At 39.8% G+C, this 16,478-nt stretch overlaps 1 protein-coding gene across 1 annotated transcript in view; it reads right to left on the bottom strand.

Moving 5' to 3' along the window:
* The window catches only part of VWF (von Willebrand factor), a 1,126,314-nt gene that overhangs the window by 746,480 nt on the left and 363,356 nt on the right, over positions 1-16,478 (bottom strand). The window contains exon 17 of the mRNA XM_086921215.1: positions 3,303-3,394. Coding sequence (XP_086777341.1) covers positions 3,303-3,394 — 92 coding nt within the window. The remainder of the gene's footprint in view (positions 1-3,302; positions 3,395-16,478) is intronic.

Raw genomic sequence — 16,478 nt, 5'->3', positions numbered from 1 at the left:
TGCACTCTTCGATCCCACTTACTTAGACTTATCTGGAATGGTAGGCAGGCTAGGATAAGCTGGCATACACTTACTCTAGATTATGTGCAAGGAGGATTCTGCGTACTTGATCTATACCTGTGGATCACTGAAATAATATCGACTGACAAAATATCGACTTGCCAAAATATCGTGGACAAAATATCGACAGTCAAAATATCGAGTTTGTATCTACAAACAGGTAAGTACAAAAATATCGAGTACAAAATATCGTTAACAAAAATATAGATGTAAAAAATATCGACTTTATTAAAAACAGTGTTAAATTAAATTATTATTAAATTTTAATTACTAAAATATACTTAAAACGACTTAAATTAAATTATAATAATAAAATAATAAATGAAAATAATAAAAATAATTTTTTAAAATCTTATTTGTTGACCCTGAACCCTAAAAATACCCCTTTACCCAAAAACCCAAAACTGACCCTGAACCCTAAAAATACCCCTTTACCCAAAAACCCAAAACTGACCCTGAACCCTAAAAATACCCCTTTACCCATGACCTGAAAACTGACCCTGAACCCTAAAAATACCCCTTTACCCATGACCTGAAAACTGACCCTGAACCCTAAAAATACCCCTTTACCCATGACCTGAAAACTGACCCTGAACCCTAAAAATACCCCTTTACCCATGAACTGAAAACTGACCCTGAACCCTAAAAATACCCCTTTACCCATGACCTGAAAACTGACCCTGAACCCTAAAAATACCCCTTTACCCATGAACTGAAAACTGACCCTGAACCCTAAAAATACCCCTTTACCCATGAACTGAAAACTGACCCTGAACCCTAAAAATACCCCTTTACCCATGAACTGAAAACTGACCCTGAACCCTAAAAATGCTCCTTTACCCAAAATTTATCAATATTATTTAATTACCAATTAATTATTAATTAACAATAACAATAAAGTAAATATATTAGAACATTAGGTGTAATTATTTTAATAATTAATATTATTTTTTCAAAATTAATTACTTAAAAATAACACAAAATTATATATATAAAAAATGTACTCTAATTAATGTAATTAACTAATTACAATTAATTAATTAACAATTATTTACTAATACAAAATATATTCAAAATTATATTAATTAATTAACTAATTAATATTAATTAATTATCAATTAATTATTAATTAAAAATATTAACAAACATATATTAATTAATTAATTATTATTAAATTACTTCCCACCCTATTCCCCTATAAACCCACAACCCGCTACAGAATTACATTACGCAATTATTATCAAAACAAAATTCATGTAATAAAATATTTTATAACATTAATACACACTATTCACACATATTATTACATAAAAATACACTATAAAATATTATATATTATTAAAAAATCGATATTTTTGCTATCTATATTTTATACAGTCGATATTACTTCACTTACCTGAAAAACGATATTTTTGTAGTCGATATTATGTCCAGTCAATATTTTGTCCAGTCTATATTTAAAACTCGATATTATGTCCAGTCGATATTTTGGAGTCGATATTTTGTCTCTATACCATACCTGTACTACCAATGTGCACAGGCGCCCTACGCCTACTATTGTTACCACTCATGCGCCTTCACGCCGTACGTTGCGATGGGGAAAGGGGATGCACATCCTGTTCCACTGACTGGAATCCTCACACACACACAGGGGTACACCCAGTACAGAGATAAATGCAGTGGACAGCTCCCTTAGCTGCCTGGAAGTCAATTGTTAAGCTAGTTGCAAAGCTTCTGATTGATGCCCCGGCCATGCGGATTTCACACCATGCCTCACTTTCAGTTATGCAGGAGGGGGGGTTCAATCAGATCAGTACATGTGGTTGGCATTGAACAAATGCATGACATCTTCACAGATGGGCACTTTCTCACTCCAGAGGACCTTCAATATATTACCAACCAGACACCACTATTTCGCTTCACTATTCATCGCTAGAAACTTGCACTCAAAAAACATTACGAATCATACCCTGTGGAATCACCCACATTACAGTCTTTGCAGACGCTGCTGGTGGCGCCCTTGAGCCGTAAGCTAGTAACCAAATTGTATAAGACGGTACGTGCCGAAACTGTACATGTGGAGGTTCGTAGCTTGGTTCGGTGGAACACTGCACTCGATCCTCCACTGACACAAACGGAGTGGGAGCACATATGTACATTGACAGGAAGACTTACCCCCAATGGAAACCTCAGGATAATACATTTTAAATATATACAATAGATTTATCACACACCGTCTAAACTGTACAGGATAGGCCTCCGAGATACAACTAATTGCAAACGATGTGGTACACCGGATGCAGACTTCTGGCATCTGGCGTGGCGCTGTCATCTTGCCTCACAATACTGGGCGGCAGTCATTAATTGCTTGCAGGTCATGTCCAGTCAAGACTTGCAGTGCGTACCGGTGGTCTGTTTATTGTGTTTTGTGCCACAGGTTAATGGCACCGAGGGGACATTTTTGAGGATAGCTTTGTTGCTAGAGAAACAGCGGGTGGCATTGACTTGGGAAAGCTCCTTGGCCACCTGTGTTGACCACTGGTTGAAGGACATGGTGTACTGTAGAGAAATTATCGAATTGTATGCTGAAGAACGTCTGTCCTCCTCTAAGCCCAAAGACATTTGAGAGCCACTACGGCAATATCTGTTAGTGAAGAGTCAACGTGATCACACAACTGATGTCCAAATAGTATGTTGTTGCAACATGAGTTTCCTGCTCTGTGATTCATAAGCAGTTGACGGCCTGTTAACTTCAAAATGTGTCTAGTATGAAAAATCAAAGCGATACAAAAGGGGATAATGGACAGGGCATTTGAGCAAATCAAACACTCACCCCAGTCAACTGATCTGGGTTTAATCCATCACCATTCTTTAGCTCACTCAGCCACCCCAGTTCAGACATGGCCATATGCAAATCAGTCTGACCCTTTCTTCTTTTTGTGAATCCTTAGCAACTTTTGGATGCATATTTCGAAGCTTAGATTAGCTATGTTAATCAGAACAAAATGCATTTCATCCTCGCAGTTTGTAAAAACCCCAATAAATAAATGCTGCTTTAATATCATTGCCAAGTAATGCCATGAAATCATCTGTAAAAACTGGAGTAATGCTGAGTTGAGGTACAACCGTTCTGATACAAAACACTGTTGGTCGTGCCATATTTATATACCATTTGATTAGGAGTTGTATTTGACAAATTCACACTTTTCTTCAACAGGCTTAAGTTTACAGGCTGCACTGACCTCTATGAGATGGCTGATCAAAGAATGCATCTGGGGAATAGGAGCCGGGCACGTCGTTCGAGCTGCAGTGCATCAGGCCGTTCTCACAGTAGCTAAAACGACAAAAACATTCAGGTCATTGAGAGCGCGCATGACATTCATTTTGAAGTGTCTCTAGTAATCAGAACGCAGCCGCCATCAATTTACTATGAAAAGGCTGAAAACATAACTTTGAAAAGATTACATATTGAGAAACACCGACCCTGGACTACTGTCTGCTCCGAAAAAATATTTTTTTAACATTTTCATGTCTAATTAGTTACCACCACTTTTAACTGGTGATAAATTATTGTTTTGCGACCGGAATTCTGCCGCAAAACAGTAATACATACCATACAGAATCGGTATTTGGAAAGGACGCCCAAAACACTCCCCTTCCAAATAACGCCTATGCAAATTGCGTATTGGTAGCATGTCAAACTCCTAAATGCATTAAAAAAAAATCTTTCATTTAACATTTGAAAATAATATTTCTATCGTCCAACAAAAGGGGCTACTATTTCCTAACCTGTGTAAAAATGTAAGTAGCTCAATCCCACCCGATCCATAATCTAGGAATGGCACCTTCATTTGTAGCTGCAGAGGCAATGTTTGAGAGCCCCAGATTCTAGTGGGCATTGAGCGTGCATCTGCACACATCTTCTATACTAATATAACAAAGAGAGAGCCCAAACCTTTGAGGCGGGTAATCTCAGGAACCACAGCACCAATCACAACACCCAATACAGCGTTGGAAAGGGCAGTTGCAGCAGAAGGACATAGGCTATGCAGACGCCCACCATATACATTTAAAATGTAAAAGAACTGTGCCAGCAAAGTAGTCCCTTGTGGGCGTGTCTGCGTTGTGCTGTGGGCTTGTGCTTGGGGCGTGACAAACGCTGGGGGCGTGTGGTATGTTCCACCTTTCATGCCATGTCTCATATCGTGTGCTGTGGGCGTGTGCTGGGGGCGTGGGCATGTGCGGGGCGCGGGATTCCGGAAAAAAAGCGAGCGTTGTGCCCAATATTTAATTGTTTTTTCTTCCCAGGTTCTGTACATTCCAGCTCCGGGTGTCCACCCTGCTCCCTTTAAGTACCCCTGCACCCCATAATCATAACCCACCCTTACTCCTTAAAATACCCCAACACCCTTAAACACTAACCCATCTAAACCCTATAAATAAACCCTGTACCCCAAAACCCAAACCTATCCCTAAACCCTAAAAATACCCCTGTACCCCAAAACCCAAACCTAGCCCTGAACCCTATAAATACCCCTGTACCCCAAAACCCAAACCCACCCCTGAACCCTAAAAATACCCCTGTACCCCAAAACCCAAACCTAGCCCTGAACCCTAAAAATACCTTTGTACCCCGAAACCCAAACCTAGCCCTGAACCCTAAAATACCTCTGTACCCCAAAATCCAAACCTAGCCCTGAACCCTTAAAATACCCCTGCACCCCAAAACCCAAACCTACCCCTGAACCCAAAAAATACCCCTGTACCCCAAAACGCAAACCTAGCCCTGAACCATAAAAATAACCGGGTACCCCAAAACCCAAACCTACCCCTGCACCCTAAAATACCCCTGTACCCCAAACCCCAAACTTACCCCTGAACCCTAGAAATACCCCTGTACCCCAAAACCCAAACCTAGCCCTGAACCCTAAAAAATACCCCTGTACCCCAAAACCCATACCTAGCCTTAAACCCTAAAACTACCCCTGTACCACATAACCCAAAACTATATCTGAACCCTTAAAATACCCAAACACCCCTAAACATATACCTCAGTACCCCAAAACATATACCCCTATACCCATACTTACCTAATCCAAACATTTAAAAAACATGCTATTACCATTCATGCATTTACAACAAATTTTGTTGTAAATGTATGCGTGGTAAAAGCATATAAAATGTAATGCCATGCGTTATAATGGCATTGCGGAGTCATGGTACTTTTGTAATGAAAGTATGCGGAGTGATGGTGTGCGGAAAGAAAGTTGCGGAATAATGGGTGTTTACCCTCCCTCGGTAAGTACATTGGTGGCACGGCGGCCCACATCTCCAGCAACATACTCATATTTTTTCACCACCGATTTGAAAAATGCACAGGTCTCTCTCATTGATGGCCAGCACCGACATACACTTTTAGACACACCTCCCGCCACAAGTTCTTGAATTGTGAACTTTAGAGCTGGGGAGCTACGTTTGAATCTCGGCATCAGCTCAACATCCTGTGATTCCAGGCAAATCGCTTTGTCTCCCCGTGCCTACCACAAATGGACGTGTTCTTCTGTAATGTAAATTGTGCTCATGCCATTTTGTCGAGTTCGCGCTATATAATATTGCAAGGAAAAATAAAGTAGGGAAACTCGAGTTCACACACTACTGAACGCGCACTCTTAAGTGCATCAGCAGTGCACTGTGAATCGGAGCGTTTCACAGGCCTGTCACAGATAAGAAATGCTATCAAAACGAAATCCTACAAAACAATTTACTACTGGCCGGCAGCAATTCATATACGGACAACGTCGGAACGGGCTGCTAGTTGGTTAATAAAATTTAGGGAAACCCCAATCAGTATACTAAGGTAAGGATAGAAAATCTCGTTCAACCAAGAACTGTTGAAAATGATTTGCTAGACATCCACAAAACATGTAACGTTTGTTTAAAATTGATTACGTAATAAGGGGCATATTTACAAGGGCCATATCTCCGCTTTTTGGGCTTTTAAAGCCCAAAAAGCGGAGATAAAAATATCGCCCTATTTACAAGAGAGTGCTAACATGCATCAGCGCATGTTAGCACCCTTTTTTCTGTCGCCTCCCTTTGCAACTCTAATGAGATGCAAAGGGGGCGTCACCGGGCAGTACAACCTTGTAAATATCGCTGATCTGCACATCGCGATATTTACAAGGTGGCCCACGCATTTTAGCAGACGTTAGTTTTGGGCGAAAACTGCTGTTTTCGCCAATAACTAGCGTCTGCTAAAATCATGACTAACCCATACCTAACATGGGGGGTGGATTTTTGTGTTACGACCACATGGTCGTATCAACCAGCGATGTTCCATGCTAAAACAGCGATTACCCCGCTATCGCTGTAATTTATTAATTGATATCGCCATTGCACTATGCTTAAAACATCTGCATGATGTGGCATGACTAGCATACTTGAAGAATACATTGTTTTGTTGTCAAGGTTCTACAATCACAGTTTCATTGATGACATATTTGCTTAATTGAATTATCTGAAACCATAACAGAGGATTTTTCTCAGCCAAAGAAATGTTTACCCTACCTCAGAACTGGACGACGATAGTCATTTGTCACCAAAAGAAGAAAAGGCATAACTATTTCTTAGCATTGACAATTAAAAGCAAAGGCAGCCTATCGCACCCTAGAATCCTGAGATAATGGTCTATAGTATGTGGCCAAGCATCCAGAAGCCACCGTCTTTCAATAATGTATTATAATGCTGTTCGAAAGCATCTGATGATGTCATTTATTGTGGTGTTGTGGAGTAAGGAGAGTCCCAAGGAAAGCAATGGCGCAGCCTAGTCTTCCCACGAGATTTAACATGAGGGGTGATGATGAAGGCAGGACAGGATCGGAGGGTTGTGGGCAGGGGTGGGATTTAGGACCGGGGATGTATAGGAGCCAAGAAAGGGGGCAACCTCTCTCCTGCTCAATTGCCTTGCGCGACGGGTGTCACCCATCCATCGGGCTGGTTGAAGTGTTGGGTGGGGGTCATTTCAAGGACCTCAGGATGCCATGATTAGGATGGGTTGCATGGGTAGTGGTAGGGCTGTCGAGTGGGGGGTGGGGAGTCAGATGCGGGTCTGCCACCCCTTAGGGGAGAGGGTGTACGTATGCGAAGGAGGACAGGGTGCAGGATGCCCTGGCAAGGAAGATTTTCATGGAAGGATGCTTGAGGAAAAGAAATGAGGAGGGGTATGGGGATGGAACGAGCTTGTGGAGTAAGAGGTGTGAGGAAGTGTGAGGTAAAACGATGGGTGAAAGTTGGGGTGAAGATAGAATGAGGGTGTGGATATAATAAGATGTTTTTTAAGATGTTTTAAGTTAATTATTGTTTAACTGTTGGAGTGTATTGCAACCTGGTCCTAATAAATGACCTTTTGCACTTGCCTGGCGCGTTGAGTGTGCTTACCTCACAAATATTATTAGTGATCTGTGCAATTATTATGCATGTGGTTGTTTGTTCAGGGCCCTGAAACTGCACTATTGTAGTAAGTGAGCACAAATACTCTACCTCATTTCCATTGTGTTTACTTTCGTGTGATGGTACAATAGATTTGCAGCTACACGAACCCTGGCCAATATTCTAGTTAGATATTGTTGCTACTGCACCCTGTTGCTGTATACACCGATTTGGACTTGTCGTGATCTCTTACCTAGGACATTCCAGTCACATGCTGGAACAGGTTCATGTTGACTATTGTTCTTGGTTGGTATTTTTATCAGTGGAAACTACCTTGAAATTTTTCACCGGGCATATACCCAAAAGTCTAAATGCTGGTCAACTGTAGGTTCCACCAGCGGATCTGTATGTGTGAGATAAAACGTGTTGTGTAACTGCTATGTTGTTTTAGTTGTGCCAGGCTTCCGCCGAGGCCTGGGAAAAAATGGCACACACCATCATTGACATAGCAAAGCCGTGCTCTGTGAGGAAGGCAAGCATCACTTGGCCCCATGAGTGCAAGGCTCAACAAACTGAGCTCAGAAATTCATGGGAGCCTCAGACTGGAGGTTTGATCCTCGACCTCATTCTCTCCCACTCTAACCTCTCAATCTTATGGATGGATATCATCATTGTGACGTTTAGGTATATGCACCTTTTACTCAATTCGTTCTTCAGTATTTTCTGCAAACAAAGCATGCATGAATGCATTCCACAATGCACCTTACTGTTTCCAGCGGTTCCTGGCGCTGATGATGAGCAGTTACCATCAAACTCTTTTCCTTGTTTTTATAAACAGGCTGTAGTTATTTATGCAGTTCTAGCAATGAATGTCAACGCTAGTCATATCTGTCAAGGTACCCTAGTTCTGGCATGACATCCCCTGCCAGTCCTGGCTTCTCAGCCAGCAGTGCATGCATGCTGCATTTTTCAGCCCTGATTGCCAACCCTAGAAGGGAATCTACATGACCTACAATGCAACAGGCTACTGGTTTCAAAGTCAAGAATGACTGAAAGTGCCACACATGACTCAAAGCAACTTGAAAGATATGTAGATAGCTGCACAAGAAATTGTGCGTCTTTAGGTAAGGGTGGATAGCAAGTTTCAAACTGAAGATGGCAGGTCAATCTTAAAACCTAAATCATCCCCCTTGGTTCTTTACGCTATGTAATTAAAGAACAGAGGAGGGTGGTATTGTCCATTTTCATGATAGAATTGCCATGTCTTCTGCTAGTCTGGAAAATCTAATCAAGAAAGGCTTTATTTGGTGGTACAACATCGTTATAGGCAAAGGCCTGTTGCTGCTTAGGAACAGAACTATGCTTGGGTCCAAAGAACATCAGCAGTTAGGGACTGAGTCACCATACCACCTCAGTACCATGAGCCCCGGTCCGGCTGGCTATAGTGTCTCACTTGCCCTCCAGCTCATAACAAGAGGAACAATTGAATTGACACCCCAGAACACAACACTCCACACCCTCTCAGGGATCACGGTGGCAGGACACCCCCGTTCACTCCCACACTCGTCCACAATAAGATATGAAAGAGACACGGAGGAAGTTTGTTTACTTAAACTATCATGTTCTGAAATGCAGTATACATGCCACAATTAGAAAACAACTGCCTAGCAAAAAAAACATCTGCATTGTCAAACCGTATATTATGAAATGCCCTGTCATATTATAAAACAGTATAGCCTAACTCCTCTCCCCTTCTACAGAAGCAAAACTGATTATACAGCAAATATCTCTGAGTTTTATTGCAGACCTTGAACCTTAGCATACACAGATGAATGTATGACATCTCAAATATAGCTGTGATCGTCTCTTAGGAAAAATTAATCTCTCTCTGTTTGTTACAGTAATGTACAGATCTATATGACAAGGTTCACATGTTCATAAACAACAGCTGCATTTCTGTGTTGCATCTAGGTGAGAGTGCCTGACCAGAACATAATAACAAGGACATTGTTGTTTGACCTTGTCTGCTGTTCAGACTAAATCCCCAGAAAGAACAGAACTAGAAAACAACTGTAGATTCTGAGTGAAAATATAATGTGACACAAATCAAACATGATTTTGTAGTATTGTGTGCAAAGCTAATGCAGCCTGTGTCGTGCAGTCAGGCTAACATAGAAAAAATTACAATAGGCCCTGTAGGCAGCAGCGGCCGGTGGTGGGAGTGCCGCCGGGCGGTGACACAGGGAGGGGGAGAGGCAGGGTGGAGGGTAGTAAACTATGGACTACGGTCCAACAGAGGTAAGTAAACAAATAAATAAATAAAACGAATTTCATTCCACGCAATGCATTGCCAAATGCGATGCAGCGTGCGTCTCTCCTCCCTTAACTTGCGCACCTGGTCCTAATGGGAGATTTTATCATTTTTGCCCTCCTGATCATAATGGCCAATTTTATCATGTTTGCCCTCCTGGTCATAATAGCAGATTTTATCATTTTTGCCCTCCTGGCCATGGTATTCAAACAAAATATCGAGTTTTTAATGTTGACTTACATTAATAATGCGTTTTAAACATTGTGACTCAGAAATATTGACAGCAAGAATATTGTGATCAAGAATATTGACTTTAAGGTAAGAAATATTGATTTTGAAAATATAGAAGTCATTAATATCGTTTGAAAAAATATAGTTGTTTAAACTATCGATTTTTTTATTTGAGTTATGTATTTTTATATATATTTTAAATATATGTTAATTATTTTTTTGTATAAGTATTTTTATGTTTTTTAATATATGTGTTACATTTTTAGTAGTTATTCACTTCATTTTAATAAAAATTTGCATTTTGTTTAGTTCCGTAGTGGGTTGTGGGTTTATAGGGGTAAAGGGTGGAAAGTAACATATTTTTAATTAATTAATAATTAGTTGTTTATTAAAAAATAATTAATTAGTTGACAATTAATTATGGTAATTGTATATTTAATTTTAGGTGCGGTAGTGGCGTTTATACGGGTAAAGGGTTTAAAGTAATAAAAAATATTTTAATTATTAGTAATTCGCTGTTAATTAATATTAATTAATTTATTGACTATTAATGTGTGTGGGTTTATTGAGGTGAAGGGTGGGAGCAAATTAATTTTACTTACTTTCTAATTAGTTGTTAAATACTATTAGTTATTTAACTGCAAACGTTTTTTAATACTTTTTTTACAGTTTAATTTTATGTGTAGGTTGTGGGGATTATAGGTGTAAAGGGTGGGAAGTTCATTAAATGTTATGTGTTTTAATTTGTTTTTTAATTAATAGTATTTGTTTACTTGAAAATTAATTATGTTAATTATGCAAATATTTTTTGTGATGGGGGTTGTGAGTTGTGTGGTGTTATAGGGCAGGAAGTAAATAGACTAAATTTATGTAATAATGTTTTGTTAATAAATATTTTCTAAATAATAATATTCATTTGTTTGATTTTTTTAAATTGTAATTAATATAATATTTGTAGGTATTTGTGTTATGTATTTAACGTTATATTATGTTTTTATCTTTTATTTTGAATATTAGATATATTTTTATTTTTAACATATTTTTATATATTTCTTTAACTTTAAAAAAAACTATTTTTATTTTGTTGATGATATATATATATATATATATATATATAGCCAGCCCAAATGGGAGTGGAGACACGGGGCTGCAAACTACAGAAAACAGTATGACTGTAGTTAACCTCTCAGAACACAACTTGTCTAAAGATGAAATTGATGTTCTCACTCTAGGCCTTTCCTTTTGCCCTACCAGCAATATGAACTTTGCACGTACAAGAATTGATTTGTTCTTCTTTTCGAGTAAACTGAAATTGAAGAAGTGGTTCAATACCAAACCCAGAAGACACACCACTGATGAAACATTGAACACTGTAAGTAATCTCAATGCTGAGGATATAGCCCTGTGTAACATAATGCTTAATGACACACAAGAGACAGTGACTGAACCTGATTTGAACAGTTGGGGGGTCGAGACTGATGGGAACCCGGGGAGTAAATTTAGACCCAAATCAACCTTTCTTCCCAATGTACAATGTGAAGCAATTGATCTTTTCGAGAAGGGTGTTCTGACAGACCTGAGAAAATTAAGATCAACTAAAACTCAATTTCATCAAAAAAACCTCACTATTTCTCAGATTGATGCCATTAAGAATCTGAAGGCGGATGACAGTATTGTCATCCGTCAATCAGATAAAGGGGGAAATGTGGTGGTCCTTGGAAAAAAGAAATACTTGGAGGAAGGTATTCGGCAATTACAGGATATTTCCTGTTATCAGAAGTCGGATAGGGCAGAGATATTAAAGTCCAACACCACATATAGGGAACTACTAGTGGAATGGTGAGAGAAGGGACAGGTGGAGTGGGAGGAATATTACTATCTCCACTGCCCACACCCCCGGATCCCAGTCTTATATCTTCTACCCAAGTTACATAAGAACTGGCATGACCCCCCGGGGAGACCAATAGTCTCCTCAATGGGATCCCTTCTAGAAAACACGTCCAGATTTAATGACTACTACCTGAGACCATATGTATTGGCACTTCCCTCTTACTTGAGAGATACCACTCACTTTCTTACTAGCATACATTGGGAAGATAATTTTGTCCTAATTACTCTCGATGTGGGTAGCTTATATACCAGCAACAGGCACCAACTAGGATTACAGGCCATTAGACACTTTTTCAGAACCAGATCGATCTCCCTGTTGGACCACTCGAATATGATCATGAACATGATCGAATTCTGTTTGATAAATCATTTTTTTTGTCTTTGATGGCACCATCTATAGGCAGTCACAGGGCACTGCGATGGGCACCTGCTTCGCCCCCAGCTACGCGCATCTTTTTATGGGCTGGTGGGAGGAGCAGGTGGCCGCATCGATGGAAGAGTTTGACACCAATGTTGCCCTGTGGCTGCGCTATATTGACAATATTTTTGTCATTTGGAGTGGGCCTGAAGAATCAGCCAGGAAATTTGTGAAGAAACTAAACAGAAATGATCTGAATTTGACTTTTAGTGCAGATAATAGCAAGACCTCGATCGAATTTCTTGACATCTCTGTCAATATTAATGGTCATAGCATTGAAACAAAATTGCACCGTAAGGATACTGCAGGGAACAGTATCCTTAGGGCAAACAGCTCACACCCCCGCAATTTGGTACATAGTATCCCCTACGGGGAATTACTACGTGCCAGGAGAAACTGCAGTACTACCGGGACCTTTGAACTAGAAAAATCCACGAAGTGTAAAAGGTTCAAGGAACGTGGCTATAGCACGAAAACCATTTCTGAGGCTTGTAAGAGGGTTGAGGAAACCGCTAGAAATGATCTGCTATATCCAGTAAGGGATAGTGACAGTACCGAGACAGAAAGATTTATCACGACTTATTCTGGACAGGCCAATAAAATTCGTGAGATTTTTAAAAAACATCGGCATGTCCTTCTTACTGACGAACACCTGAAATCTGATTTGGGGAGTAATCCCCAGATCACCTTTCGGAAAAGCAGATCATTAAAAGATGAATTAGGCCACAATCATGTGACACAGGAGAAACGGGGTCAACCAGGCATGCAACCAGGCTACAAATGTTGTAACAAATGCAAAGCATGTAGAGGAAGCTCTAACTGTGACATATTGGTGGTTCCCAGCACAGGAAAGGAATTTGTGATCAAGAAACATCTAACCTGCAATACCACACATTGCGTATATATTTTAATTTGCCCATGCAACAAATGGTATGTGGGGAGTACCAAACATCAAGCCAAAAAAAGAGTCCTGGAGCATCTTCAAGCTATAAGGAACAATAACAGACTGTATTCGATAGCTCGCCATTTTCAGTCACATCATTACCAAGATGAGACGAAAGTACGGATTGATAGTGTGGACCTTGGGTTGAGGGGGGTAATCAAGAACTATCCCTAAGTAAATTGGAATCGATGTATATCATTGATTTTGAGAGCATTGTGCCCAATGGATTAAATATCACGGAAGAATTAGCAGTACACTTACATTAACTATGAATGTACAATTCAGTTGATATGAAGCACAGAATCGCAGCTGCTATTTTAAGTAATTTTAAACTTCTATTTTTTAGGCGCCTCGCTGTGTTTAGGATGTTGTGACCACAGGATTGCTCATTTACATGAAGGTTCTATTTGGGAAGAAAATGCGAGAAATGTATCTTTTGTTGAAAATCCTGCCTTCCTTTACCCACCTGGGCTAGATGACTGATGTAATAGTGGGTGCAATCCGTTTGGGTCATCCAGTGATAGATAAATGGTGATAGGTTCACTTGGGCAGAACCTTCCCGTACTTCTGTGAAACATGAGATGTTAAATATGGTACATTTGGAGATAGACGGACCATCAATGTAACTATCATGTACGTAATTATGACATCATGGAACTGCATTGTGTTTGTACAAATCTATCTATTTTTTGAACTGATTACATGTTACTATACACTGGTTGGGTATTTAACCACACTCCAAAATGGCCGATATGTTTAATTTCAATAGCGCAGCACCTTCGAAATAGTCTTTTGTTTTTTTCTAAACCTATGGATTTAAATTTGATTGTGTGTACGGAGATTCACAAGCGTGATCAAGGTTTAACCGCCGAAACGCGTTGTTTGTTGCCGAATAAATCTATACTTATTTGCAGAAGGAAGGTGTCCGAGTAATCTTTTATGGAAGGAAGGAGATTGTGGAAAGTATATATATATATATATATATATATATATATATATATATATATATATATATATATATATATATATATCCATATATATATATATATATATATATACTGCTATTTTTAATATTTAAAATGTTTATATATGTGAAATATTGTCAAATAAACATTTCTATATATGTATTTACACATGTAAGTATTTTCTTTATGTCTACTGCAATATTGAAGCACTTGCACTTTAAAAATGGGGCTTGTCAAAATGCACAGTCAAGTGATCAAGACCGCTTGGACGGCCGAAACGCGTTGTGACATGTGAAATGGGAATAAAAATAACACTGATACAGAAGTTGGTCCACGCTCGTGATCCTGCTGTAAAGCAGCGTTTTTCTGCGAGGTATTGCAGATGTATATATATATATATATATATATATATATATATATATATATATATATATATATATATATATATATATATATATATATATATATATATATATATATATGTACCAAAAAATGCCCAGCATTTGAGGCCGCACAACACTGCGATGAAGGAAACATCCTTATTCAAAAGAAACAGGCAACTTCCGATTCCGTGATACATCCTGTGGCCTGACGCGTTTCGATGGACTTTCACCATCTCTTCAGAGGCCTCGTGAGCAGGAAAAAGTGACGTGCATGACTCGCCGCCCCTTGCCTTCTTAAGTACTCAGTACCTTAATTGGCTTCCGGTTTGCCGATAATGTTGATTTTGGGCGGCGTAGTCCATTTAAGCACTATTTATCCCCTCCAGTGGGTAACATGCCCACGATTATTTGCAGGATAAATGTTTTTCAAGCCCTCCATTAGGCTTCCCGAATCGGACTTTGATGAGATGGTGAGAGTCCATCGAAACGCGTCAGGCCAGGGACACAAATACGGGAGGAAAAGCTGTTGGTTTTAAATAAATAAAGATGTTTCTTTCACCTCAATGGGAGTGCGGCCTCATATTGCTGGAGCAATTTGGGTGAATATATATATATATATATATATATATATGGACATTGCTAGTCTCTATACTAGTATTTCTCATCATGATGGCCTCAAAGCTTTGAAATTCTATTTGGGTAAGAGACCAGTAGAGTTGCACAAACATAATAACATGCTATTGACAATGGTAGACAGTGCCTCAACAATAACATCTTTTTGTTTGATGACAAAGTTTTTAAGCAGTTGAGGGGAGTGGCAATGGGGACATGTTTTTCCCCAACCTACGCGGGGCTCCACGTGGGTTGGTGGGAGGAGCATGTCCTCAGGGCGCAATACTCGAATGTTTGGCGTAATAACATCATAAAGTATATGAGGTACATCGATGACATTTTTATTATTTGGAAAGGGAGTCAGGAGGAAGCTGAGCAGTTTGTAAAATCCATCAATGTGAACACCGACGGCTCGTGGAGGGAGTTACGGTGGGGCAGGAGGGCGGGGAGGGGGAGGGGCGGGGTGGAGGTTGCTAAAAACCGGCATATGGATAATTGCAGGTAAGTAAACAATTTAATTAATAAAACGAATTTCGTAGTGCGCCTTGCATCGCAAAATGCAATGCAGTGCGAGCTACGAAATTCGTTTTATTAATTAAATTGTTTACTTACCTGCAATTATCCATATGCCGGTTTTTAGCAACCTCCGCCCTGCCCCTCCCCCTCCCCGCCCTCCTGCCCCACCGTAACTCCCTCCACGAGCCGTCGCTGAATGTGAATGATTCCAACCTAATATTTAGTGCTGAAATCAGCAAAACTGAAATTTGCTTCTTAGACGTGCAGGTCACAATAGTCAATAACACTCTGACCACAAGCCTATACAGAAAGAATACAGCAGGCAACACAATCCTGCACGCACGCAGTTTCCACCCGGGTCATACCATTAGATCCATACCATATGGAGAATTCCTTAGGATTCACAGGACCTGTAGCTCAGTGGAACTTAGGGACTTCCATCAGAATGAGGCTATAAAAAGGTTGGAAGCAAGAGGTTACAAACTCAGTGCCCTTAAGACAGCCATGTCCAAAGCCAACAATTTGGACAGGATAAGTCTCCTCCAGGCCCCCTCCAGTCCTGTTTCCACCAATGATATTCAGAAAGAGAATAGCAACACCATACGTTTGATTACAGGGTTTAGTCGCCAGGCTAATCAAATTTCGAGATTAGTCAGAGGGCAATGGTCTATCATTCTGACCGACCCCATATTGAGAGATATTTTACCCAAAAAACCAGAAG

Source organism: Lissotriton vulgaris, chromosome 1_1, assembly GCF_964263255.1.
Source record: "Lissotriton vulgaris chromosome 1_1, aLisVul1.2, whole genome shotgun sequence".
In the NCBI taxonomy this organism is placed as follows: Eukaryota; Metazoa; Chordata; class Amphibia; order Caudata; family Salamandridae; genus Lissotriton; species Lissotriton vulgaris.
Note: the sequence above shows the minus strand (reverse complement) of the source record. Positions and strands in the feature narration are given on the sequence as shown.